At 47.9% G+C, this 27038-nt stretch overlaps 1 protein-coding gene across 4 annotated transcripts in view; it reads right to left on the bottom strand.

The window, feature by feature from the left end:
• PAX7 (paired box 7) overlaps window positions 1-27038 on the bottom strand; it is a 102502-nt gene that overhangs the window by 7188 nt on the left and 68276 nt on the right. The window contains exon 8 of one of the 4 annotated variants that reach the window (XM_074560396.1): window positions 5097-5162. The exons of the other annotated variants lie outside the window; for them this stretch is intronic. Coding sequence (XP_074416497.1) covers window positions 5097-5162 — 66 coding nt within the window. The remainder of the gene's footprint in view (window positions 1-5096; window positions 5163-27038) is intronic. 4 annotated transcript variants of the gene reach the window in all.

The following is a 27038-nucleotide window of genomic DNA, read 5'->3' as shown; positions in this document are numbered from 1 at the left end:
CTCCAGACCCTCCGGGCACTGCTTCTTAATCACAGTGATTAAGCCTCGAGGTATCTAAATGAAGTTGTTTAGCCATAACGCTGTGCAAAATGTGCCCACGGAACTCCCTGCCCCGTGACAGCCCAAAGAAAGAAAGAAGAAAGGAAATTGCATTTAAATATGCAAAACAGAGTGGATTAATATGAGAACAGGGCTGTCATGCTTTTCCATGTGGATGTAACGTAAACCTCTCTGCCTCAAGGCTTATGCAGCGGGGAAATCATGGGAGTGCAGCCTGAAGGTGGGTTTTCCAGCTGCAAAGTTATTTGTAACCTTCCACTAAAGCTGGGTCGCGAACTTTGATCTGGCTCAGCTACGAATCCTCCTCCTCTGCCCCTCGATGCCGCCGGCTGCAGGCGGACCTCATAGCTTCAGCATCGCCTTCACTGTCGGTGTGACACCCTGCACCTCTCTGCCCTGACGGATATCCAGGACGCTTGCGTATACAGCAGCCACGAGCCATTACTGGCTTTCATTCGCAAGCAGAAATCAGTTGTTTAAAACAATAAACATCCTTCCTGCATGCGTGAGAACACAGCCATATGAATTATGAGTTATTTGTGGAAAGCTCCAGCTGGGTTAAGCACAAAACGTGAGCGTTTGGCCTCTCCCTGAGCCGTCCAGGTCCGAGTACGGAGGTGCTGCCCGCACCGCCAAGCCCCGCAGGTGCAGGGAAGAAATCGTGGGCTATAAAATGCAGGGCAACTGGAACCACTCACAGACCAGAGGGTTTTCTAGTGCTCTCCCTCCTGGCCATCTCCCCAAAAGAGTCAGCTGCTTTATATTACTCAAAGAAAATAAAAGGCTCTTAAAGCAAGCAGAAGTCATATTAACACTTCCGCTAAGGCTCTTTTAAAAAGAAAGGGGGATGTAAAGAAACGTTGGTAAATGAAACCCAGATTCACACTCTTCAAATTCAGAGGAGCTGAGACCGGAGAAGACACTTGCACAAATCCTACTAAAGACAGTAATTGGCTTTAATCAGTCAGAATCAGGACTGATTCCTAATCCCAGCTCTGCTACTGACTCACAAGGGCTTGTGCAAGTCACTTAAGCTAGGACTCAACTCAACTAACCTTAGCCACGTGAAGTTAAGTTTCTAGTCTCTGCTAATCCTCTAGAATCCCTCTACAGAGAGACTGACACTTCTGAAGGACAATTCAACCCATCCTAAGACCCCTTTCTGAAAAAAATGGGCTGAATTTCCCTTTGGAAATCCGTGGTGAAAGATAAGGATGCCAATATTTCATCATGACGATGCCAGGGTGGATAATGGACAGGGAACTGTATGGAGGTGGGAGAGGGGAGATGCTGGAAGGTGGCTACAAGATGGACATCCCTGCTGGATGCTCCCATGGAGGTAGGGTGGCCGAGTGCTGCAGAGGAACCCTGGTAGAGGCTGTGGGGCTCAACTGAGCCAGGAGCCCCAAAGATCTCCGTTTCCTCTACAGCAACGCTGACCGTGGGAAGCATCTGCCTTTTCCAGGCACGCTGCGAGCAATCTGGGGCTGAGCTCCCCTGAGACTGTGTCTGCACAGGTTTGTCAGAGGACAGCATCCGATCTTCCCCACCCCTGAAGACAAAGGTGTTAGGAATAAAAAGAATGAACCGGAGACTTCTATTCCCTCTTCGCTAGACAGCCACCCTGCACGGATAACCCTGCAGGAGCCCTCCAGCCTCAGCAGGCCCGTGTTATCTGACTTCTTGTTTCAGCTGGATAAACTCATTTTCCAGGCAACTTTTGAACTTAGGAAAGTGTGGGGCATCTGGAGAAATCCCCTCCTCAAGAATGCAAAGTCCTTTTACCTTTTCTTTTTGACCTTGCTTTCCTATAATTTATTACTTCTTGGTGCATTATCATCACTAACTAAAAATCAATACCCACTTCACATCTGTAAGGTTTTATCTGGAGGGAAATCTGCTACTTGTCCATCACAGTGACTGACAGCCTTCCCTTTCCCCTCCCTCTCATCACTTGGCTCTCTCCCCTTCTCCGTCTCCTTTCCCTTTGCTGTCCCAAATCAGTCACAGGCGTGGCGTGGGCTTGCACTTCAGGGTAAGTCAATAACAGCCATGGTGCTGGGAGCCTTCGGCCTTGTTTCTCCCCTTTCCGGAGGTCATTTGTCATGGGGGAGAGGGGGTAGGGGTCTTGGTGTGTTGGGGAGACCAAGGTTAATGCACAAAGACCCTCCTGGATGAAAGAGCCAGCCCCCCCGCCTCGCCTCCTGCTGCTGCCTCCCTCCCCACCCTCATCTCTGCAGCTCCCCCCTGTTCCCCCCCCCCCCCCCCGGGACGTTTCATCACTCTCTCCCATACTTTAAAAGAAGGGGAGTTAAAAAAATGTAATTAATTCCCTCCATTTCTGAGCTGGCCCTCAGGGCCTCTGGCCGTGGAAACTGTAGCAGGGGAAATGTGCACCCTTTATGATAAACGAATGCGGCTTTGGAAAGGGAAGTGCAATTAGGGCCTTCAATCTGTGCAATCAGGCCTTCAGATTTTAGGTTTGGGGGTTGGGGGGGGACGGTTGGGTGTGTTGGGGGGGGCAGGAGGGGCTCAAGGGGCAGACAAGTGATAGGGAGAGATACCGCTTAGATAGAGAAGGGTGTGAAGGCATCAGGGAGATGGAGGGAAGGCAGCAGATAAGTTCCATGATGAAACCTTGCCCCCGCAGACCTGGCTGATGCACCTACTTGGTTGCTGCAGTCAAGACCTCCACAGGAAATACCAGGGCAGCCCAAGCCATGCCGAAAAGGCTATAGATACATCCTCCGAGTCCCTACACCTCCTGCCCTGCATTACCAGCTTGCTTTAGGCTTGCTAAGATACCCAGCCGATAGAGACATCAGGGCCCGGACACGGCAGGCTTTCTATCTACGCTCAGTGATGCTACGCTGCCCCATGACCAGGAGGACACAGAGGTGTTGTAAGGAGACCAAACCCTGGCAAACAAAACGATGGGGAGGCAGGAGCCTGTGGAGAGCATTTTCCAGAGTGACCCCTCATTCTGTGGTGTCTCCATTTCTGGACACTCGATTTGACACAGCGCAAAGCGTCCAAAATCAGAGGCTGCCTTAGAAAAACGCTGCATTTAGAAACTGCTGAGCCTGGCTAAGTTCTGAATACAGGGAAGACGTAATGATCTGCAACTAGCTGAAGGGTGTTAACTCCAGAGAAGCTGTCAGGTGGTCCCAGAGGAATGCAGACTGGATAGAGGGCAGAAACCAAAAAGGGAAAACCAGAGGAAGGTTCTCCTGGCGGCAGGTAGTACTTCTGAGGTTGTGGTACTGCTTTCCTAGGAATGGGTAGAAATCCTCTCTCTTTGGGAAAGGCTGGAAATGTGATCAGTTACATCAGGCAAAAAGCACAAAATTTCTCTGTTGTGAAGAGCGTTTGTAGGTTGAAATCTCTCTTTGTTTCAGCTTCTGTTGTGTCAATATTTACACCACTTCTGAGGGAATGGAAAGTCTGCCAGGGCTCTGATGGCCGTGCTGGGAAACATGCTGGATCTTAGGGATTTACTAACGACAGGGACCAAGCTAACGAATCGCTCCGAGTTCCTCCACGAGAGCTCGGTCTCTCTGCCATTTGTGGTTGATTCAGCTTCTGCTCTGGTAGGGTCATGCTCTGTCCTCCAAGACTGTTCTGAGCTAGTTGGTGGGGACCCAGCTTAATCTTTTCCATCTTTATTTTGCAGCCTGTTCAGCTAATCTTTTCCTTCTCGCCTGCAGAAGGCAACCCTTCCTCATATTAATGTTTTTGATCTCTGTGGATTCATTTTCAGGTGGTGGGAAGAGTCGATTATTCTATACATACATTAAATGGAAACAAAATGAAGAGGTGACTGTAGGACTACTGAAAGCCGAAGAAAGAGTTGGGAGGAGATAAATACAGTTTCCCCAAAGATCTTCACTTGAAAGGAGGATAAATATATGCAAATATGCCCCTAGGTAGGACTAAAATGACTTATGTAGCAATCACTAACACTGCACTCACAAACCCAAGCAATTAATTTTGAATATTTTCTAAATCACCAGACCCGGCTGAGTTGTATCCCAATATGTCAAACCAATCCAGTACGTACACCCATTAAATATGATTTTGCAATCAAGCCAAGGATCCAGAGAGTGCTTCACACTTCGTGAACCTAGAAAATGTCTGATCCGGGTAACTGCAGTCCCTTCCATCTAACGCTACTTCCAACTAAATTTTGGAGCCCAGGGAGCAAACTTCACATTAGCCTCCTCTAAGGGTAACTTCACTGACTTCAAGCACAGTCCTGATTCACACTGGCATAAATGAGCAGGTGATTTAACTCTCTCTTTTATTTTGTTGTGAGTTAAAGTTTAAGAAACCTGATGCTCCACTGCCCCAGCTTTACCTCATCTAGCCAGGTATTTATAATCCATCCATCAGCATGTTCCTAGTGCTACAGAGAGCAGTGTTATGAATATGAGCTAACACAACCTCACAAGTCCTTCCTTCTACAGAAGGACTCCGGGGCTGAGGTGGCTGCTGCTGTATAGCAGTAATGTCTCATTTTCGTAACCTTCCCCACTCCATTGGAAAATATATGGAGGCCAGCAAAATGCCTTTCCCAAGGCCACGCAAAGTGTGTCTGAAGCAGAGCCAGGAACAGAACACAATGTGCCTGAACCCTTTCTGGCGTGTATGGGACAGATCATACCAGATCCCTTCAAAGTCATCAGAAATGGTTACTGTGGGACTGTGCTTGGAAAGTGGTACTGTTTGGCAGTGAACAATAAACCCAGAAATATCATCAATGCCTTTCAGTGACTTAAAACATCTGAAGGATGTTTTAGCGCCATAGGGGAGTGGTCTAGGACACAGCGGGTGAAATGGAGATGAGCGTTTGTGTCCTAAAATGACCCTGTTCACTCGACGGATGAAGAACTGCCACACACTCATGATGGAGAGGGCTTGGGGAGATGCTGGGGATGAGATGGAGCTGGGGATGTGATGGTGAGCTGCAGCAAAGCAGACCAATGCAGGCTGCACAAGGGGAGGATTAGAAAAAAAAGGCGATGGGAAGTTATTACCTGATTGTTCAAGGCTATGGTGAGGTTCCACCTGGAGCACTGCATCTTGTTTTGGGCACCCTGCTTCTGTAGAGATGTACAAATTATGGAGAAGGTCTAAAGAAAAGTTTCTAAGCTATACAAAAGAATGGGAAGGTCTTAGCTATAAGGGGAAGAGAATTTGCTTAAGTCTGGATGGTGTGGGAAAGAGCAGTGGGTTCTTCTTGCAATGGAAATACCATAAGGAAATCAGAAGCCCCACGGGGTTATACATCCAATAAGGGCTATGAGGAATCCTGGGGTAAAAGTGTAATTTGGAGGGGAAGGGCAGAGGCATCACTGTGAATTACATTAAAAACTGCTTGATCTAGAAACGTGAGCCACTATCCCTGGAATTAGGGCACCAAACTCTACTATCACTTAGGTAAAAGCAGATGGCAAAGTTTTTAGTAGTCTGGATAACCAGAGCGGAAACAAAAAGACATGCCAGGCTAGTGCGGGCTGCTTAAGGTAAAGGGGGGTCCCAGTTCTACGAGCATCAGTTTCACTAACGAGCAAAATCAAGAGACATGGGCTCACCCTTTCCAGAAACAGGAGACACTCAAGCCAAAAGGCTAACTAGTGCCTTGCCATCTTGAAACTGTCAAAGGGGTCTGATTTTCATGCACTGCTGAGTATCTCCCCTCTGAAAATGGGCACTTTGTGCTTTACTGACTAACCGTTGACATCATTATTCACCTTGTACTACCTAAGCGTGAGGTGTTTTCCCCAATTAAATTGGAATTGCTAAGACATTTTATATAGAATAACCAAAAGAAGGCCAATGCTTCCCAAATGTGCTGGTCGGCAACCTGAGCCACCTCATCCTCCTTATTTCCAGGCAGTAGACCCCATTAACAAAAGTCACCACAAGCAAACTCTACCCTGATGCTGTTTTCCCCGTGAATACGTTTCTCTGTGAAGGCCAAGTAAATACATTGGAAAGAAAAGTTTCCATGGAAAAATCCCTTTGTTGAGATACGGGGCTTCTCTGGGCAATGTTACACAGGGTATTAATTGCAGGAACATCAATCTTGCTTGTGGCATTTTGGAACCCACAAAGTCACCTGGGATGAGAAAGCAGAAAGGCACAATCATGGAAAACTGGAATTCCTAAAGATTTCGAAACCGGCAGAAGGACTCAGGTTAGGAAATTGGCTGGGCTTCTGTCTCTTCTTCTGCGCCTATTTGTCCATTCTTAGGGAAGCTCAGACATGCTGATGGCAGGAGGGGAACGAAAAGCTTTTGGGTCTTGGTGAGAGATTCAAAATACCAAGAAATAAACAAACACACACCAAGGCTTCCTGCTAAACCAGCCCTAAATCTGTCACTGTGCATCTGCCTGATGTGAAGAACGCAGATCACACAGCACAGCTAAGTCCCAGGCAAATTAAAACTGTTTTATAAACTTCAGTTATTCCTCTCTTCAGCAGCCCCATGCCGGCAGAGACTAACAAAGACAAACCAAAATTCACGGAAAGGTCTCCTCTTCCCCTCCTCCCTTTCCATTTCTCTCCCTCATTTTATTATTATTTTTTTCCCCATTTCTCAGCTAAGCTGATCTGTGCTCGCTCACTATCACAACCCCCCGCGGACACTGGTAATGGAGAGTGCGGGTGCTGACTTACTGCTTCGAAACAAGATTTCCTGAGATCCTTTGAGTCTGCTCCATGCCCCCCCCCCGCCTGCTTTTCTCTCTCCGTCTCTCTCTTTTTGGAGAGTGGAGGGGAGCCTCTATAAATGTGAAAGGAGCTACACTACAAAGAATCCCCCGAGTGGCATATCCCAGCCCCAGGCGAAGCTGCTTGGTGCACTGATAGTCCTGCGTATCTGCTCTAGGACTCCTCTTTCTCTTCCCCTCCCTCTTTCTCTGATCAATCAAGGGCTGTAATCAGTTAAGGTCCAGCTTAACTGCAGTGTAAGATACACCAGTTAAGCAAAGCCAATGCCTCCAGGGTTCCCATCGTAAATACGGAGAGGTCATGGGGAGATGAAATAACCCTGATAAGTTCGGCAAGTGCAGGGCTAGCTAGGCTCGCACCAAACACTTAATAACTCGAGCTGGCAAAAGAATGGAAGAAAGGGAAAATCTGAAGCGCTTCCTATTGCCAGCTCCTCTGCTGCCTGGTTGCTTGCTCTCTCCGTTCCCTGCTTTCCCCGGGGGGAGGGCTTGGTTTCTCCTTTCAGCTCACCCTAATGAATGAACAACCCAGACCCCAGTCCTTTCTGTGTGCGCCTCAGCTCAGTTTGGATCTCCTGAGGCTACCACAGGGATGAATTTTTAAAGTCGGGACCTCTTTTTCCCTCACCCTTAGGAAAATCACAGCTCCTGAATCCAAGGAAATGCCTTTTGCAGCCCTACATAGTGCCATGTGCTGTTCCTTCGGACTTCTCTCCGCTGCTAGGGAGCACTGTGGTATTTTCAAAGGCAGGGAGCTGCTTGCTTTTGCCAAATGTGAACCCCAAAACCCTCATGGGATCTGAACTCGGGGATAACGGAGCTGCATCCACCAAGGTGCCGAGACCACTGGTGTGGAGGCATGAGTGTAAACAAATAGGAGAAAAGAGAAGAAAGTGGGGACGCTTGCTGAAAACACTGGCTTCAATAAAGGATTACACTTACAGCTGAGATGTTCTAGCTCAACAACCTCTTTCCCTGTTTTGCTCCATAGCAATACTTTTCCTTTCTCTCCAGAAATGTCCGTTCTCAGACATGGTCTGAGCCCTTTGTATTCATTATTTGTAATCATCTTTACACCGAGTTCATGCTGTGCTGGATCCAAACAGCTTATACTTTCATAATGCACTTCTCGAAGAGGAGGCTGGGGACACTTGGACTGTCCAAGGGACTTTCCTGTGCAGGACAAGCTACTGTCTGCTTCCATTTCTGAAACCTCAGAGCTCATTTCTGCTCTTCAGATGTGAGAAATCTGTCAGGATTCAATCACCATCAAATCCACACCCAAATTCTACCTGGTCTTAATCCCGAACTCGTGACTCTAGCTCAACACAACATGAGGGTTGGATCCAAATACCACTGTGCCGGCTCCCGTCTAATTGGACATTGGCCCACTAGGCATTACAGATAGGGAAAAAAAACCATGTAGGATTTATTAAAAACGATGCAGACACACAAAGAGCAGAACAAAATCTTTAACCAGAAGCGATAAGAAAGCCCTAAAGGATTTGAGTTTAGATAAGTATCCCTCTCAGAGTCCTCCAGCTCTTTAAAAGCTATTTGGACTGGAGTTCTCCTGTGGTGTTATAGGTGCTTACTTAAGCAAGGGATGAGATTAATTCTTCCCTGGGTATTTCGGCACTCCTGCACCTGGGGTCTGCCGAGGAGCAGCACAAACCTCGTTAAGTTTGCAATGATTATGTGAGTAGCCATCACTAACAGGTCGAGTCTTTGAACAATAAAGTATAAAAGTAGAAGCTCCTGGGTTAACATATCATTAGCTGCGCTCCCTTCTCATTTGTCTAGCACAATTTTATTTTGGCTACGTCTGAAGGTACTCCAAAATAAAATATTTTTCAGAATTATAATACGAAGCCACCAAGAAGTGATTCTGAGCATCAGAGTAGTGAAATGCCTATTGTTAAAACCTTGCTTTTCTTATGAGCATCATTTACTGCCATGAACTAAGTGATTTTTAAGGCGAAAAAGATACACTGATGAAAGGTAGCTGTCTGCTGGCAAAGCTATGTCTGCGCCAAAGGGAAGGGTCTTACCTCATTAAAATTAAACCTCTTCCAAACGAAAACAGCAATACATTTACTAAGTGGGTATGTAAACCAGCACATAGCTCGCAATCCTGTACAAATGCAAGCAAAGAACTTTATACATTAACCCCACAACTCCTGGCTGAGCTACAAGCTCTCTCTTATGAAAATGTCTTGATCAAAAGCCTCCAAAAAATGGTAAATCCTCTAACTTGCTGAATAGAATTGTGCCCCTCGCCTGTCCTCCTCGCTGCAAGAGTGACGGTATCACACCCTTGTATTACTGGAGCAGAGTTTTTAAGGCATCTCCTGCATGCAGAAGTTTAAATGCATACAAGCCAGTGCTGATCCAGAGATAAATGGTGGAAAAGGGATTAGAGATACTTAGCGGAGGAGAGGGAAGACTCAGGAAGGGCTGATTATTTTAAAGATATGACTATTTAAAGATAATGATTGCATAAATTTAATTAATGCATTTTCATGCTGCAAATGGCCGTTTTGTAATTAATGTATCTGGCCTCGCTAAGCATGGGAGATCACATCTCCCAGCCCCCCCTCCCTTCTCAATTCCCCCCTCCGCCTCTCGTTTAATGAAAGACAGAAAGCAGATGACAGAAACAATTTGTCAGCCAGTACGGGTGTCAGATGCCTAATTGGTTGCGCTGAGTTAGTGGAAAGTAAAGGGGGAGAGGGTCGAGGCTGGGGGGGCTCTTTCCTCTTTATCCGAGGCTTCAGGGTGGGTGTCTGTATTGGGGGGGGGGGAGCAAGGGGGTGAAAGTGTTTCTTGTTAATTGATGGAGATTAGGACACAGATTGGCTGTGGCAGAGACTGGGCAGTGACAAGAAGGGAACAGGAGAGGCTGGTTAACACCCGTGCAAACAAGCTGCCATATCTCACAATACGTTAAGTCCCGGCAGCATTGACAACATCAGTGGTTATCTCCCGCGCTCCCCGCTCCCGCCGCACCCCAGTATCCCCGGTCACGACTGCTGGGGGAAGAGCTTAGTGCATGGCTCAGTGGCCCTGGGCACAGCTCTTCTCCCTTTGGTTTGCACCCTCTGGCTCAGGGAGGAATCGGGACCTTGGCCGAAAGTTGGGGACCCTGGGGAAAGGGTGCTGCACTCCGGAGGATGCGGGCCTGGGGCCATGGGCAAAGCAGAGAGGCTGAAACCCAAAAACAAGACCACTGCCAGGGTCTTACTTGCCCTAAGCCATGCCCTGGGTTGAGACCACGGCGTCAGTGTTAGCACCTAAGAGATCCTCGGAAAATCCTGTCTCTTCCTGTCCCTGCCCCACTATGAGACTGTCTTAAAAACTGCAAGATTAAGCAAAAGTGGAGTTAATGTATGTACCAGCTGGTGCCTGAGCTTTGTGGGTGCATTTGGGTCACTGGTAATAAAGCCCCCACCCGATTAATTCTCCCTTGGTCATTACGTGGAGAGAAAAACCTCCTGTCCAGACAAAAAGGCCCAGGAGGCTGGAGCTTTCTGTATCAGGGAGCCGACCCCCTGAACTCCAGCAAGAGCTGAGCATCCCAACCCTTACAACACCCCCTGAGAGGACAGAACAAGTGCTCGCCAAAGTCACACCTACGTAAAAAGCAGAAACTGTCTTATTTTTGCACCATTCTTTTTTCTTCAAAGATTTCTGTGCCCTGCTTTAATGTATTTATCATCAGCACTGGGCAGAGCAGGGCTGCCACCTCTCACCTTACAAGTGGAAAAACGAGCCCAATAAAGGCTAAAACTTGAGACAGCGCAGCAGTTTATGGGGGAGCAGGAATTCGAACATCCCAAAGCCAAGGTTGATGTCCTCATTCCAGACAGCCTTGTAATAAGTTAAGCACAGAAATGAGAGAAACTTCAAAACATTAGCACCATACGATGCTGTTTAGTGTATCTTATATCTTCCTTTCCCTGGGAGATAGAAGAAAGTTTTACAAAGGTGGGAACGGTTTTATCAGCTCTGTTTTACTGCCACGCACAAAAAAAAGGTGAGGGGTAGAGAGTCATGGGGAGAAAGAGCTAAGAATAGAAAATGTTGAGTTTCCATGCTGGGCTCTGATCACATTTAAACACGCAACCCGCAGCAATGAAAATACTGCTAAGCTTCTGCATTATATTACAGGTCCCTCTATAAAAGGTTTACAAAGGGTCGACAGGTGATGAATAAATGTTATGAAAAAGATAAACAACATTTTCATTTTGATGAAAGAAAGCCTTTTAAACAGCATAAATGCAAATGGAAAGGAAATGGGTGACGGATACAAGTGCAAATGCAAACTTTTGATCGAAAGATCAAAATGAAGTAAACCACTGCAATTTGTAACAAAAAGATCTTGAAAATAAAATATCTGGTTGCAACATTTTTGTCCTTTTGTTTATATATAGAGAAAAATAAATTCTCCAGAGAGTCCTGAATGAAATGAAACCATTTTGTTCTTTCCAAAATGTCCCAGCACCCCGTCCCCTCATCCGCAGTGATCTCAGTTATCCTTTCCTCTGCAGGGTGAGCACGTTACAGACACACGACAGGGCTTGGTGATTTATAACCGAAGCCGTTCCTATTGCTATTTATTTGTGTTGCAATGACACAGAAGTGCTGCAATCGAGGCGCATTTCCCACTGCATGAGACCCTGCACAAAAAAAAAAAAAAAAAAAAAATCCAAAAGCTCCAAAGTGATGGATATTTCAGGTCTGGGGAGTGATTGTCTCCCCTTGGTCCTGGCTCTCTTTCTGCTCCCATTCCAAGAAAGCAAAGCCAGAAGAAAAAGAAAGAGGGGGGAAGGCACCAGATTCCTGAATCTCTTCTCCTGAAAAGTCATGAGAGAAAAAGCCAAGTCTGGTCCAACCCTAAGAATGAAAAAAAGGGCCTAAGGTACTGCAGATAAAAGGGAAGAATGGGAATTATTAATTATTCCCTTCCAAAAATTCACCATGCGCAGGCACTGAAGAAGCACTCAGCATCTGCTTCCATAAACACCACCCATGCACCCCCTGGCACAGCCCTCAGTCCACGCCTAGCTTTTTCCTTCTGGTTTATAAAACACCAGTGTGAATCATGGAGCTCTGCCGGGGAGGAATATGGTCTCTATTGTGTATTAAACAACTGCTAAATGATTACAAGCACCATATTGGCTGCGAAAAATAGCAGGCTGCGGTGAGTTGCGCCTGTCACGTCACTGCTCCTGCTTGGCAAATAAGTTCTAATGCACAATTGGTATTTATTAGATGACATACAACAACTGTCTCATTAAATCAGGGCTTGAGCGTAGGCCGGAAGTCTTAATTTAAAGTGTCACCAGCTATTGAAATCAAATGGTTTAGGCAGGAGCGGAGTGAAGAGAAGGGGGAAAAAATGGGGCCTAAAGAAGCAGGAAGCAGTCACCGGTCCTAACCCATCGTTTCAAACGGGTTGCGATTTCTCTGCTGGTGTGGGCACCGGTTCAAAAAAATATTTGTTCTGCATTTGCTTTCTCTCCGTGCACTTTCAAACTCTCCCCCTAATAAACGGTTGGGCACCTTTCTGTGTGTTTTAAATGCAGCGTCGAAAGCAAAGGTTAATGCTGGAGATTGCATTCCAATTGAAAACGCGGCAACCGGTAAATTTGGTTTGTTTAGAGTGGAAATGCTTGAACTGCTGTAGATGGGTGGCGGGTGCGAGAGCGTGGGGAGAGGGGGGTGGGAGACGCTCCCTGCGCCCCGGCTCCTCTCCGGACAAAATTAAATTTCAAAGTTTAATGAGTTGCGAAGGGCGCTGGATTAAAAAGCCTGGTCCCTGCGCTGCCAAAACCGAAGCAGTGCGATGAAGAGAGAGAGAGCGAGAGAGAAAAAAAATCCCACCAAACCCAAAACGTCAGGGAACAGCGCAAGTGAAAAATGTCAGGGCAAATTGCTCTTGACAGTGTTAATATCTGCACCTCATAGCAATAATTACATGTAAATAAATAGTGAAATAGCTCTCAGCTGGAGTCTGTACTCTGAGTGCAGATGCCACTAACAGCCAGCTGGGGACCTTTCGCTCTTCGACTGCCGTTTTCCCCCCTTTCTTCCCTCCCTCCCCCCGTTTCATCTATGCCAGCGCCGAGAGAGAGCAATCGCTAGCGACTGCAGATCTGCTCACAGCCCTCCCCCCTTTCTCATGGCACCGCGTTCACTCCCTTTTCATATCACCCTCCCAGCCAGGGGCTGCTGGCGACTGTCAGGGAAAAGTACGTGGCTTTTAGCCCCTTGGCAGGGGAAAACAAGCTTTACCGGATTCACGTCTGGCCATCGCGTTGAGTAAAGCTGAGGGGATGGGAATGGTGTGCCTGACTATCCTTCCATCTCTGTGGGCTCCTAAAAATGTCAGGAGGGATGGAGCTATCTGTTTCAAGCACTGGGATTATGTTCTTCTTATCACCAAGGTTGTCTATATTTCAAAAGGACACCGGAGAACACATGGTTTGGCATCAGGATGCAAAAAGATGCTTCGTTTCCACAGGAGACGCATCTCACACTGCTACCAGTAGCATCCACAGAGATTTATAAGTCTGAGCCGGTGCCTCCAACCCTTGCCCAAGCACAAAATGCATTTCTACAAACGCACATCGCTCCTTCCAAGGGCCTCTCTGTGAAACCACCATGGCCCAAGCAAGGGGGGAAAAAAACCCACTGCACCATCAGCATCGCCAGTGAAGGTGGGCTGGAATCAACCAGCACCTTTCCTGGTTCCTCGGGCCCGGGGGATTTGATGGCAGCCTAAGAAATCACAAATGACACAGAGAGGGTGAATATCCATCGACTATTCACTGTCACTTCCAGTACGAGCTCTCGAATGAGTGTAGTAGGGGTGAAATCCAAAGCAAATGAAGCAGTGCTTCACCCGGTGGAGAGTCAACCTGTGAGACTCCTTGCCACAAGAAGCAATGGCTGCTAAGCCACGCGGATTGAAGAGGAACCTGGATAAGCGCTTGGAAGAAAGGTCCACTGAGGATTACCAGACAAACCACCTTCCTTACGGAAATCCCCTGAGCTGAAAATAGCGAGAGGCCGGGAAAGTGCCCTGTTCTTGATCCTCATGAGGAGTCTGCTTATGGTCACAACTGGAGAGGACCCACCGCGCCAGGCAGAGCTTGGCCCCAGCCATTCTGATTATCACCGAGCTCTTGGCAGCCCCGAGGGAAAGCTTCCCATCATCTCCCAGCACTCGGCTAATAAGGGCAAAGGGCTGTGGGCGTCTGAGTGGGGAGGGAGGAAAGGAGGACCCTAAAGGACTAAAAATAAACATACAACTGCATACAAATACGGAATTATCAAGTATGGAGCACTTTTACAGAGAAGGCCTTTTGGGCTAGCAAAGGGCCTTGACAGAGTCTCGGGTTCCTACCTTGGATTTAAGCAGGATAAAACCCCTGTGCCTCCATTCTTGGCCATGGAGATAACAACCTTCCCCGTGGTACCATGAGGAGAAACGCATCCCAGGATGATGAGATGCTCAGATAGTATGATGAAAGCCTTAGATAAAGTTAAGCACATTATTTTAGCCCAATTCTCTTCCACTCGGTCAATTTATCTCTCTGTGCCCTCAGTTTAGCTCCCAGCCCTACGAGTTCGGGTCTAATTGCGAGCCACAGGGCTCTGCTAACCATCTTGCTTACAGTGATGCTTACTCCCAAATGAAGCTGGTGTGTGCCCGGCCCCACCTCCAAAAGATGCCGTGCTCTCACACCGACACAGCTTATCAGCCACTCCCTAATCGGCATCACTCTGGGGCCAAACTACCAGACCAAAGCAAATAAAAAAGTAAAATCAAATAACCTGCCGCTGATAGGAGTGAGATGTTCCTACTGAACCACAGCCCTGTGTAAGGGAGAAAAGCTTTGAGGCCTTTCCTTTGGGCTAATGAAATTCACGACAACACCCCACACTGCACTGAGCAACAAACACAGCTCCATTATTTGGAAAACAAATATGTTCTTTAGAGCTTCCTGGTTGTCAAACACCTTTTTGTTTAGCTCAACAACTAATCCACTTATCGGAGGATAAAGCTGCCAGTGAATCACCAGTATGATAAAAGCATGCACAAAATTAGCAAAAATTTGCCTATGGCTCCTGCACATTCAACAAACACCAGCTAAGAGAAAAATGATTCTTTTTTTTTTTTTTTTTTTTTTTTAATAACTGAGATCCCCAGGAGAGATTCTGTCAGATAGCGGCTTTTATTTTGCTTGCAGTTTTTTTCCCCCTCTCTCTCTCTCTTCCCATATAACCCAAGCACTGAGGCTGGGAGATGCTGGGAGCTGATATGAAATCCACGGAAATTGGCAGTATTTGAATAAGCAAGAGATGCAGCCGGGCAAAATTTTAATAAGTTGGGAGGTTTTTAAGTACAAAAAAAAATAGTGCTCAAGCATTGGCTGCTTCCCTAGGACCTCAGCACTGGATGCTTTGCTGCTCATGAGGCTTTAACACCTCTAGGATGCCGGATTTGTCCTTCCCTGCTCTTCATTGTATTTTGTAGCCCTTTGTGATTTTAGCCTCTCCGCATTCCTGCACGGCGGATCCATGTTAACCCTCCCTGTTACGTGGATGGGGAAAGCACTGCAGACAAAAGTCAGTAGTTCGCCAGGGTTGGGCAACCCTGCGAGTTAGCACACAAACATTAAACCACCTTCCCTCTCTTGAGTTCTTCCACTGAAACCTTCGGCAGGACCTTGCAGAGCATTAGGTGGGTAAATGGGATTTACCTACTCTCTGAAATTCACTCAGCTATGTCAACCTTGGGAATTTCTCCAGCGTGGATGTGTGCAGAGATGTTCTGGTGAGAACATGGCAGGGGCGTTAGAACTAGATGATCTTTAAGGTCCCTTCTAACCCAAACGATTCTATGATTCTATGATTTCCAGCATTTCTGGACAGAGTTATAAACCCACGTGCGTGAAAGATGGAATGAGAGAGAGAAAGAGGGAAAGAGAACTCCTCCGACTTGGAGTCTAGCAAAAGACTTGTTCCAATAAAGACAAAATAAATATCTCCGTAGTCTGTGGTGTCAACAAAGAGTGATTCAGCTTTTCTGAGGTCTGACTCATTTTCTGAAGATCCCTGTCTCTCTGCACTCATCTTATAGAGCGTGTAAGATGACTGAGCCCTTGATGGAAGTGTGTTAGTTAAAAGGAATGAATTTGAGTGATATTCTCTTGTTGTTACCTTTAAATGACGACAGTCTGAAAGGGAGAATCACCACATCTTGACTCTGCTGCCTCCAAGATTACTGAAATCGTGCTACCATAACTCTTAGCAGTCAGGAACCAACACAAGCTGCCAGACTTTGCACCACACAGAGCTCACAAACCTCATCAGAGCCCACCTCCAGAGGCTCAAGTCAGCTCAGATAATGAGGATGCTCCCTTGATCCCAAATCCTTATTTTCCTGGATGATATCAACCTCAGCTGGACATTTGCATCACTGTAGATTAGCAAGAAGACGCGGTTAGTTCAGAACTGCACCACAGCAGCCAAGCTAGGGGAACCGGGGTCTTTGAAGGTTTCTGGCTGTACTTTCTAAGCACACATCTTTACTTGAAAGTACTGTCAGCGCGACGAGTGCTGGAGGTGAAGATCTGCAACTGTTCCAGCCCACAGTCCCATTGCAAGAGCCTGAATGGAGAGAGCCTAATGCATTCCAATATTCTCCTCTTTTCCCCCCCCAACCTTGCCTAGGTTTGATCGGGACCACAGCACATGATGACGGGAGCATTTAGGGGAGCTGGGAATTAATCAAGAGGCACCCACCTGTCAGGCTGGTATCTGGAACTAAACAGAAACACTTGCTAGTGCTTGACCTCTCGCCCTCCAGACAAGCCTGCGGCTCTTGAGTGGTTTGAGAAACCCTCTTGCAGGGACCGCAGCTCTGAGACCCCGGGTGAAATAAAGCAAGGGGAGAAGGCAGAGAGAGACACGGGAGCTGGGTTACGAGCGCTGGGCGAAGGAGGAAGAGGCCATAGATGGTGGGGTTGATGGGGGGACTGGCAATCTTCTGGTGCAATGACGTGGACGCAAAGGGAAAAACCAGAGCACACAATGGGTTGGCCAACAGGCCAAGAGCAAGAGCTGTCTGAGGCTCAGTGCTGTAGGTAAAAGAAGCTGGATAGTAAAAGACACTGGAGATACTTAGAGTCAAATATCCCCATGACTTTCTATATATCCCCTGGATGGGGTTTGTGTTGGGTGAGATATATTTGATACATCAGTGCGTGCTGATTAGCAGTCCAGCACATGTTTCAGTGTTAAATCATCCTTTCTTGTAGTTAATGGAGGCCAAAACTCTGTGCTGACGACCGTTCAAACAGTGAAACCTAAGGCAATGCTAACTCTGCTAAACAGCAGAAGAAAGCCCTGCATGCATGCCAAAGGATTTTGAAATACCAATCTTAAGGTACAGGATTAAGATCTTAATTTTTAAAGAGATGTGGGGCATTTGCTCTTTAAAATGCATGAACAGATTCTAAGCTGATGTGAAAATGGCTTGGCCACTCTGGTAGCATTGACCTCAGACCCAGATGATGTGATCAGAAAGATGCCACCCTAGTTCTGACTTTCAGATTTTCAGTTTTAGGACTTCTGGGCTGTCTGTGTAAACACCTGTGAGAAGGGAAAGGACAAATTCTTCCTGAAAACCAGCCCTCTCTACCTACGGCAATACTGAAGAGAAGAGAGAACAGTACAGAGCAAGATCTAAGCCGACAGTGCAAAGGGGCTGGGACATCCTACGCCAGCAGCAGCATCCCATAAGTTCCCATAATTTAAAAAGTGCAAGTCAGTTTGCCAGTCCGAAAGGCTCTGATGTTTCCAACAGGGATCTGTTACACCTGCTTCCTCCTCATCTGAAATAAAACCCCCTCCTTTCCTTGGCAGCAGAAGTCACTCAAGCATTGAAGTTACTGAGAGCCTTAAGTCTTGCCTATGAGAAACCTAAATAATTGAGGTTCAGTTCCACCAATGTCCCCTGGATCTATATGGGGGAGTCTATACTAGAAACCCGCTGGAGCTGTAACATAGACCCTAAAATTCTTTGCGTGAAAGATGCCACTTTATAGTTGGACATAGAAATGAGGTGGGGAAAGGGGAACGGACATTCATGGGAGCTAGGCAGAGACTGAGAGCTAAGGAAGCAGCTCAGAGTCAGGAATTTATTCGCTTTCTGAGTTATAATGAGCCTTTGGCCCAGTGATGGGAGCAGAAGGACAGAAGTGGATGCTACAGAAACCAAGAAAACATTTTCTGCAACTCGTCCCTGCTTTCTTTTCCTCCATTGTTCCAAGCAGCGATGACTAAAAGCCCCAGGGAGAGCTCAAAGCTTCTGGTGTTGTACAGAAACATGCATTCCCTTGGGCTAAAAACCTGGAGCTACAGATTCTGCAGCGAACGATGCTTTTATGGAGTTTCATATGTAGGCAAGATCAGGAAAGAGCACGGTTTCAGCCAAGGATGCAAAAATGTCTGGGACACAGCAAGTAGCTAAGCTGAACGCCCTAGGAATGCCAGTCCTATCTAGAGCTGAAACCACCTTGCTGCCTGGGAGAACAGAAAGCACCGTGAAACCACGCCACAGACTAAGAAGGAGCAAATTCCTTTAGAAGCAGGCAGAACCGTGTCCCTTTTTCACTGCAATACCAGTGACCACCTCCAGCCCAGCTCTCCCGCATCGCTGACCTGCTCTCACTGCCGCTGCTCATTTTTAGGGACCTCCGTGCCCCCTCAAGACGCAGTTCCCAGGCAACCTGGGCATCGCCGCCTCCTCGCTGCAGCACATGAGTCCCACGGGAGGAGTTGGTGCCCAGCCGGGGTGGCTCCTGCCCCGTCTGCTGGGCCGGAGCAGGGCACGGAGATGCTATTAGCAGCATGCGTGGCCCAGAGCTTCATTAGAGCTGGCAGACCCATGCTCCTGACAGAGCTGCTGAATCCGGTGTTGGCTTTTAGGGTCGGGGAGACCCCATGTGGCTCCTAATTCGGGGCTGGATTTGTGCTCAGCTGCGCACTTTAATCGCTAATTAAAGGTTTGCCATCATCCTCCAGCAGCTGTCAGTGTCCTACAGGTCGATCCCCAAGCAACACTCTGCTGAGCCAGAGACACCGATTGGAAAGTTCATTGGATGGGCAGCATCCAACCCCCCCCCAATCCACCCGGGTATTTATTTCCTCATCAGAAAAGGGCTACAACATCAGACAATGCTCTGCTTTGCACCACCTCTTCTTCTCCCCTCCTTGCAGTCAGCCCCCAAATATTTCTTGCTTTTCCCCTCTCGTTCATTCTTTTTTCTTTCTTTTCTTCCCCTTTTTTTTTTTGAATGAAAAAATGTTATTTTGTGCCTCCTGAGCCTTGCCGGCTGGGCTCGGCGTCTGTATCAGCTGGAGGAGCTTATGAGCCTCGTCTCCTCGGATTTAGACTGAAATTTTGATTTTCTGCCGCGCTCAGATAATGTGGAAATCCTGTTCCCCGATATTTACTGTTTATCAGCGCAGCACAGCGCAGTTCTGGGGGGAAGGGAATCTCTCCCTCCGTGTGTCCTCCCTCGCTCCCCTCCACCCCCCATCCTGCATGCTAATGGAGTTTGACTTCGGAGCAGGCGCTACAACAATAGCCTAATTATGGCGAGCGGAGGGGAAGAGGAACTCCCTGGCAAAGAGGCTCTGCGTCACTGGGACAAACTCTGATCCCTGCCCTCATCATCGTCCTGCCAGGGATCACTAAGCCACCTACCCCTCTCTAGGCCCGCTCCTAAGCCAAGCTTTGTCACCTCAGGCAGACCCTAAGTCCCGTCCAGCTTTACCAACTTGAGGATGGGGAAGCGCAGGAGCAGAGTGAGCCAAGCCACGTCTGCTTTCCCCCAGCTCCTCACCTGGATTAAGTGGTCCTGTCTCGTGTGTCCAAGCCAGGTTGCCCTCAGCATCATGGTCTGTGAGGCCACCTCCCTGTCCCTTTCACAGAATCAAAGAATCACAGAATGGTAGGGGTTAGAAGCGACCTTCAGAGATCATCTAGTCCAACGTCCCTGCCAAAGCAGGGTCACCTAGAGCAGGTTGGACAGGAACGCATCCAGTCGAGTTTTGAGTATCTCCAGAGAAGGAGACTCTACAACCTCTCTGGGCAGCCTGTGCCAGTGCTCTGGCACCCTCAAAGGGTGACAACGCATCGCGTTTATCCTGGAGGGAGCCCATGTGTTTGGGGACCCCCTGACAGCTCAGCTGCAAGCACAGTCCCCTTCCAAGGCGTGTATCCTGCTCCCCCGTGTGCCAACACGCACGCCAAGTCCTGCACCCTCCAGTGTGGATTAGTGTTGCTGAGCCCTTGCAAACTCATTCCTGCAAGCAACCCGGAGGCGAGAAGGGAAAGGGGGAGACACTTCCCTGCGTAAGTGACATGAACTAGGCAAGGGAAAATAAAACAATAATAAAAAATCTGGGGCTCAGCAGCAGGGGAACAGCTCTAAGGACCACTTAAGTGGCCAGCAGTGCATAATGCCTCGCTATTAATGAGGCCTGCTGCCGATCCCTAAAAGGATTGGTTATTGTCAGATAACGTACAGGGCTTTCTCTCTCCCCCCAGCCCCTTGCGGGGACGGCAGGCATTTCCCTGTGGTTGGGATTGAGCTGAATAATGTCCCGGCCACCTGCAAATGCGCTGGGCTTTCTCTGTAACTGCATAATTAGAGGCAGCATTGGGGTAAGGTGGCAGGGTAACGCAGCATGTAGAAAGGAGGGAAAGAAAAATGGGAAAATGAGGGGGGTTTTATTTAAAAAAAAAAAAGAAAAAAAGAGGGGGAAAGGAATGGAAAGGGAGACAGGAAACATGATAAAGCTCAGCCAGGCACTCTCTGCTCGGCTGTTCTCTGTGCAGCTTGGCTGTTGGCTGGCTCTTCTGGTTTAAAGTGACTCCGCTTCTTATGGAAACGGAGAGGCGGTATTAAAAAAAAAAAAAAAAAACCAAGACACAGAGAGCTTCCTTATCTCATGGAGACAGTTGTCAGGAATCACTTTGACTGAGTCGTTTTGTCTCCATGCTTTTTTTCGCTGTCAAGCAGGCCTCAGGACATGGATCAAAGGAGAGGCGCCGAGCGCTCGCTGAAACTTCTGATCCCTTCTCGGTACAGACGCGCGAGTGGCAGACAGCTCTCCTCCACATCAAATGGAAGGAGAGAGGAGAGGGAGGAAGAAGGGAAGGGAGAGGGGGAAGAAAAGCTGGGAGAGAGACAGAGAGAGAGGAAGCTGTGAGGGGCTCTCTCTGCCGCTCTGGATCTCAGAGGAAAGACAACAGCAGCTTTCCCTCTTCCCCACTCCCTTTCAGGAGCATACCCCCACCACTGTCCCTCCAAAACAGCAGCCAGAGGGAGGTGTGGGGCATGCAGCAGCACAGATATTTTCCCCAAACTAACAAGTGAGCTCCCCACAGGGCCTGTCTCAACCCAGGCTTGGCCCCATGCATCGGTGGGTCCCATACCCAGCTTTGCACTGAAGCAAGAGTCACGGTGAGAGCTCCCAGCAGCGTGGGCCGCTCGGACATCCCTGTTCCAGCGCTGCGCTGGCTTGGTGGGTGAATTCCTACCCCAAAACAACCCCCTCGGTGTCAGCCTTGCCTCTTTCCCTTCAATCTCTTAAGCCAGTCCCTGTGATTTTCCTATATCAGCTCACCACCCTTTCCCCTATGTGGCTCACGATTCCGTTTCAGGTACTTATTCCCTGAAATAAGATCCCCCTCATCTCCAAACTGGATAGGCTTAAGGGCTGACTCCAGCTTACCGCAGCGAGCTAAGACCCTCTGCACCTTTGATCAATTTTCTACTCACACCCCCCAGACCCTGCTTGCATTTCTGATCTTCAGCCCCCGCTGTAAATTGATCCCGTGCACGCCTGTCTGATGGAGGCAAGAGGCAGCATCTTGCAGCAGGAGGCCTTGCTGCGCCCGTGCCATCTTCCCTCGCGGCCACCGCTCTGCGAGCTGGAAACCCCCACGTTGCTTGCCCCCCACAACCTGATAGCCCCCCATTACTGATCTGTTGCATATGCAGCTGTATCTCCTCTCCTTTGCACTTTCCATGCTCCCCTTCCACTACAGAAGCCCCCGCACAGCCCTGTGACCCAACACTGCTAAAGCACGTATTGCACGGCCATATACTGCTCCCCCCTCCACACACGGTACATCAAGAAAGCCAGCAAGACAAACGCTCTGCGAGCTGACACAATACCCAAACTCCCTTCCACCTCTCACAAAAGACCAGCACAGTATCCCTTTAGGGGACATCTCCCCCATATCTTCCCCATATCAACCCCTCCTGAAGCTTCGGGGCCTACCAGCTCTTCTGAGCAGCCCTCCAGGATGCTCCAGAGATGGATACAGCCCCCCACCAAGTCCTCCCTGTCCTCTCAGCCCCATACGTCCTGCTTTGCAGCCTTTGCCCCAAGATGCTGCAACCCATCCGTCAATGATCCCAGCAGCTGGCTGGCTTTGGGATGGGAGCGAATGCAAGCTTCTGGCGTCATTAGCACACGTAGGTGGTGAAGCGAACAGAAGATAAAGCATACTGCATAAAGATCCCTTTCAAAATGCATCCATCAGCTCTGGGAAAGCTGGAGGTCACGGCATTTTCCCCTAACGTGGAACTATGTGAGCAACGCACAATCCTACATCCATCTTCAGCGTAGTGTTTCCTGAGCTGGGGCAGGCTTGAGGCTCTCAAGGAGAGCGATGGACCTGCGTATACCTGCCATACGCTCTCCCACCTCCTCTCCTAGCACAGTATCTCTGCTCTTCTGTCGCACCCACTGAAGTTAATACACTTTCCACAACCCCTCTTTGTGGAAAAAAGAAGGGGGCAGGTTGGGGTTAGCGCCTGATCCATTGTGAAGTACGTTGCTGTAGATTTTTCCTACCATAGATGGCTTTTCACAGCCAGGGCACAGCTGGAGCACAGCTGTTATGCTGTTGCTAGATTTTAACAGGCACACACAAAGCATGGGCACACACCGGTGTGCACACACAGAATGCGCACGCAGGACATCGATGCCCTTGTGCATACAGGCGTGCAAGAGCACGCGTGCATGCCCCTGCCTCTGAATCCTAATTATTCCTTTTATTGCATTCCTCCCTTTTAAGCTTCCCCTCTATCTTGCATCCCTCATTCCAGGGCTGCCTTTCCCCGCTGCGGTCCCTTGATTCCTCTCGCAGCTCAGCACCAGCTCCCCAGTCCCTCGGTTATTGCAGCTCTTCGAGCCACGCGGTGAAACACTCGCCTCTGAATGCCAGAGGTCGCTCCGAAATGCCTGTCGCCAGGCTGGATGCTGTATTAATTGCTAATCTCTCATTTTCTCTATCTGCCCTGCCTGCCTTGTCTCGAGTTCCCTTATTAATCATAAAGCAGGGCAAATCCTGCATTTGAATTCTCCAAGTCTGTGTTTGCCAGCCAAGTCCTTCTTACCCTCCCTGGTGTGGAGAAGAGACAGGACCCAGAGGAGAGGTGTTTCAGACTGTTTCACCAGACCTGTCTGGATTTCAGCAGGAATTACAGCCCCTGCAACGCCTGTTCCACCCACCCGGCTCCAGCTTTGCTCCCACCACCCCATAAGCAGGTAGTGAGGTCTGGGTGGGAAGGGATATTTAAAGATTTTGGGTACAGATTTCCGTGTCTTAGCCCTGTGTGCCTTAATACGTGCTCCCTGCTCTGACATCTGGGGACTTATCAGACACTTTCACACCTCCCTGCATTTCTTCTTCCTGCTGTCACTGGTCTTGTCATTCTCCTTAGGTTTTTTCTCCTGTTTTCTTCTCCTGTTTTCTCCTTATTCCCCTTTCTCCCCAATTTATCTACTTCTGATACTTTACAAATAGTGCAGTGCCACAGGGGCTGATCCTGCACCCACCAGAGGTAATGACAAAGCTCCTATCGTATTCAAGGCTCAGGAACCAACTGCTCTGAAATCCTTCCATGTTTCTAATATTTTAATATCTAGTAAAACACACAGAGAACGATGTCTAGAGTGGAAATCACATAGGAATAAACACAACCAGTGCCACCCAGAGTTAGGGTTCAGGCGATAAGATGCTGCCTTATTTGTTTGAAATCAGTTTCCAATAGGACCTGAGCATCCAAATCAATCGAGGAAAGTTATGAAACCTGAAGATTGACGGAAAGCGTTTTAACCCCTCAGACACGAATTTCCGCCTTCCCACCCTACTCCTTCGCTCGCAGAAACAGTCATTAGGAATCAGGCAAATAAATACGTATCCATTTTCACACGAGAAAAATGTTCCATTCTCCCCTTTTCCCGTTGCTGGCAGCAGAGGCGTCTAATTGACAAGAGCAGATGGGCTTTGTTTGGTTAAATAAAAAAAAAAAAAAAAAAAAGAAAGTAAGAAACTTTAATGGAAAAACTACCAGCTTTCCTGGGACACATAGGTTAAAAGTTTAGAGAGATGGAGCTGCATTTGACACCAAGCAAGGGAAAACGCCAACGCAGTCTCAGCAGAGCCAGTTTCTCCCAGAGAGAAACCTGGAGCTCCCATTCCCCTTGGCAAAAAAAAAAAAAAAAAAAAAAAAGGACACGGATTTTAGCACGTGTTCACCTCCTCCTCCAAAAATCCTGCGTGCAATCTGCCGCAAGGTCGTGGGGAGGCTGGAGACCGCTCGCTGAGAAAGAAATAGGGTGCGAGGAATAATTGAGACTCAGAAAAGGGACAGCAGCCACTTTCTGAAGGGCAGATACTTCGTTTGAGGGAATCACGGTCCTCTAGAGAGATGGGGCTGCAGGGGGAATGCGGAGGAGACAGTGTGGGGGGAAAAGGACAGAGACCACAAGGAAAAAAAACGGGAGTGGAAAAGGAGGTTAGGAGAAAGGGGAAGGAGTGATGGAAAAAGGAGGTAGAGGAACCCAGGAGGCAAGGTTAAAAAAACACGCTCGTGTGGGGTGGCATCCAAGAGCAGCAGAGGTTAAAGAATATTAGAAGAACATGTTCCTACACCAAGATAAGCCAGAGAAATGAATCCTTATCCGTCCAAAACCAACCCTTTAAAATTCGAGCGAGAGAAGGGTCTCCTTTCAGGGAAACGGGGAATCCTTAATGCTTCCTCCCTCAGCAACTGTAATGCCAGGATGTTCCCAATCTGCTTTGAGGGATGGAAAGATTAAGAATAATAAAAAAATTGCAATAAAATATGTGTGAACGAGGGGGTAATTGTGGACAAATGCAGCATTCAAATTCATTTTTCAGCTCTTTTACACACCATTTCAATCTTATTTTCTGCTTGTTAATGAGATCTTGTTGGTTGGGGTGGGCACGGCTGCCCAGTATCGCTTGGGTAATTGCACATAATTTTCTCTCTACTAGTGATTTGCATCAGATTTTTTTTTTCTAATTCTTTGCTATTTAAACCCCCTCCTCCCTTTCCCCCTCCCCCCCCAAATCTCACCCTCTCCTCCCCCTTTTTCTTCCCCTCCCCTTCTCCTGGCCCAGCAAGACTCATTTTGAATGCTTATTATAGGCACAGTGTCTCCGACAAAAAAAAAAAAAAGGGGGAAAAAAAAAGAAAAAAAAGAAAAAAAAGGAACCAGACAGAAGGGATCCGTGTCACTGAAGGAAGGAGCGCTGTCTCACTGGAGCCAGACACTATGATGCCTGCTCCCCTCTTGCCAGCTAACATTGTATGCTTCCCAATTGCCAGGTTTCCCAAAAAAAAAAAAAAAAAAAAAAGGGCTCAGCTGGCTCTTCTCACACTTCTGCCAGGATCAGTGTGCTCCTGACAGGGATTCAGATGATCTCTAATCCCACCCCAGTGAGGCTGAGGAAAATGTTAGCCTGGATGGTGGAAGAGACTGGAGCCCTGGGATGATGTCAGGGAAAACAAAACTGTGCTACGGTTGTGCAGACTGAGAAGATCCCTGAGTCTGGAGTGTAAATTTGTGGGCAGAGCCTGACCTGTGTCTCAAGTGTCCCTCCAGGAACGCTATCAAGAAATGGTGATAAACCAGAAATTGTAAAATCTGCCTCCAACCTTCAGATACTGCCATTACACTGGGAATGAATTTGCTCATGGAGCAAAAAAGCCACCAAAATCCCTGAGAAAATTAAAGCAATAAATATGAGATGATGAACAAGTTTCTCTTGGCTCTATGTATTTCTGGAATTGTCTTAATCTCTGGGTGATCCTGTGGGTTTGTTAAAAGATTCAAAGGTCTCAGAAATAACATGTTGTGAAAGTATAGGAAGCGCCTGACTTAACTATACCTTAATACGTTCTCCAGCTAGACAGGGGCCATCTGCATCAAACTAATGATCTTTTGCTTTTAACAACCCTTTGCAAGACCTCAACCGTGCTACAGTGAACGGTCAGACAGATTTAAGATACAGGCCTGGATCTAAAAGGGCAGCAGGAATTTTAGGAGGCGAAGCAGTGGACAAAATCCTCCTAAAAAACATGAAGACATTTTAAAAGGCAGAAGGGATGTGCTAGAGATGAAAGCAGCGCAGAATACAATACGACCCTACTGCTTTGCTGTTTGAAAAGCACTCAGAGAATTTCCCATCATCGCAAACGGCAGAGGCGCAGTCAAATGTCTCACTTTTCTCTTTATGTTGACTTGTAATGTGCTGCTTAATTCACCTAATTTCCTCCCACCTCAGCTCGCACTGCAGCGTACACACTTCTGGATGGACTGTCGGATGCTGATCAGGACACAACTGGACTTAGTACTGAGTTGACCGTTACATCGAGCTATTTCTCTCAATTCTTACCTCAGCCACACTCAGGGACAGTACTCAGCTAGCACAGGTCTGAACTTCAAAACAGACGGATGCAAAGCTTGTTCTTGATGCCAATGTGAAGCATGACCTGCTAAGGCTGTCTTGGTGCCTGGCCTTGTTCTAGCTGAGGTTGATAGGTATTCTCAAATAAATGGGAAATGATTCCTCTGTGGGACAAAAATGAGTTGGAAATATTTACGGTGTATCTGAAATCCCACCCGCCCACGCACACACTTGGTTTACAACCCACTCATGAGAAATGATGAGACTGAAGCTCCAGGGCCAGAAATCACACTCAGTATGACTGCTAACTGGTTACTCACTCTTCATATTTAACTTTGCTTTGGGTCTCTATATCTTTGCTAAGTTTTGGCACAGGCATTAATGCCAGCTCGGAGGCAGTTAGGAGCCACTGAGTCAGCCCAGC

This window comes from Larus michahellis, chromosome 16 (assembly GCF_964199755.1).
Source record: "Larus michahellis chromosome 16, bLarMic1.1, whole genome shotgun sequence".
NCBI lineage: Eukaryota > Metazoa > Chordata > Aves > Charadriiformes > Laridae > Larus > Larus michahellis.
This window is presented reverse-complemented; position numbering and strand designations above follow the sequence as displayed.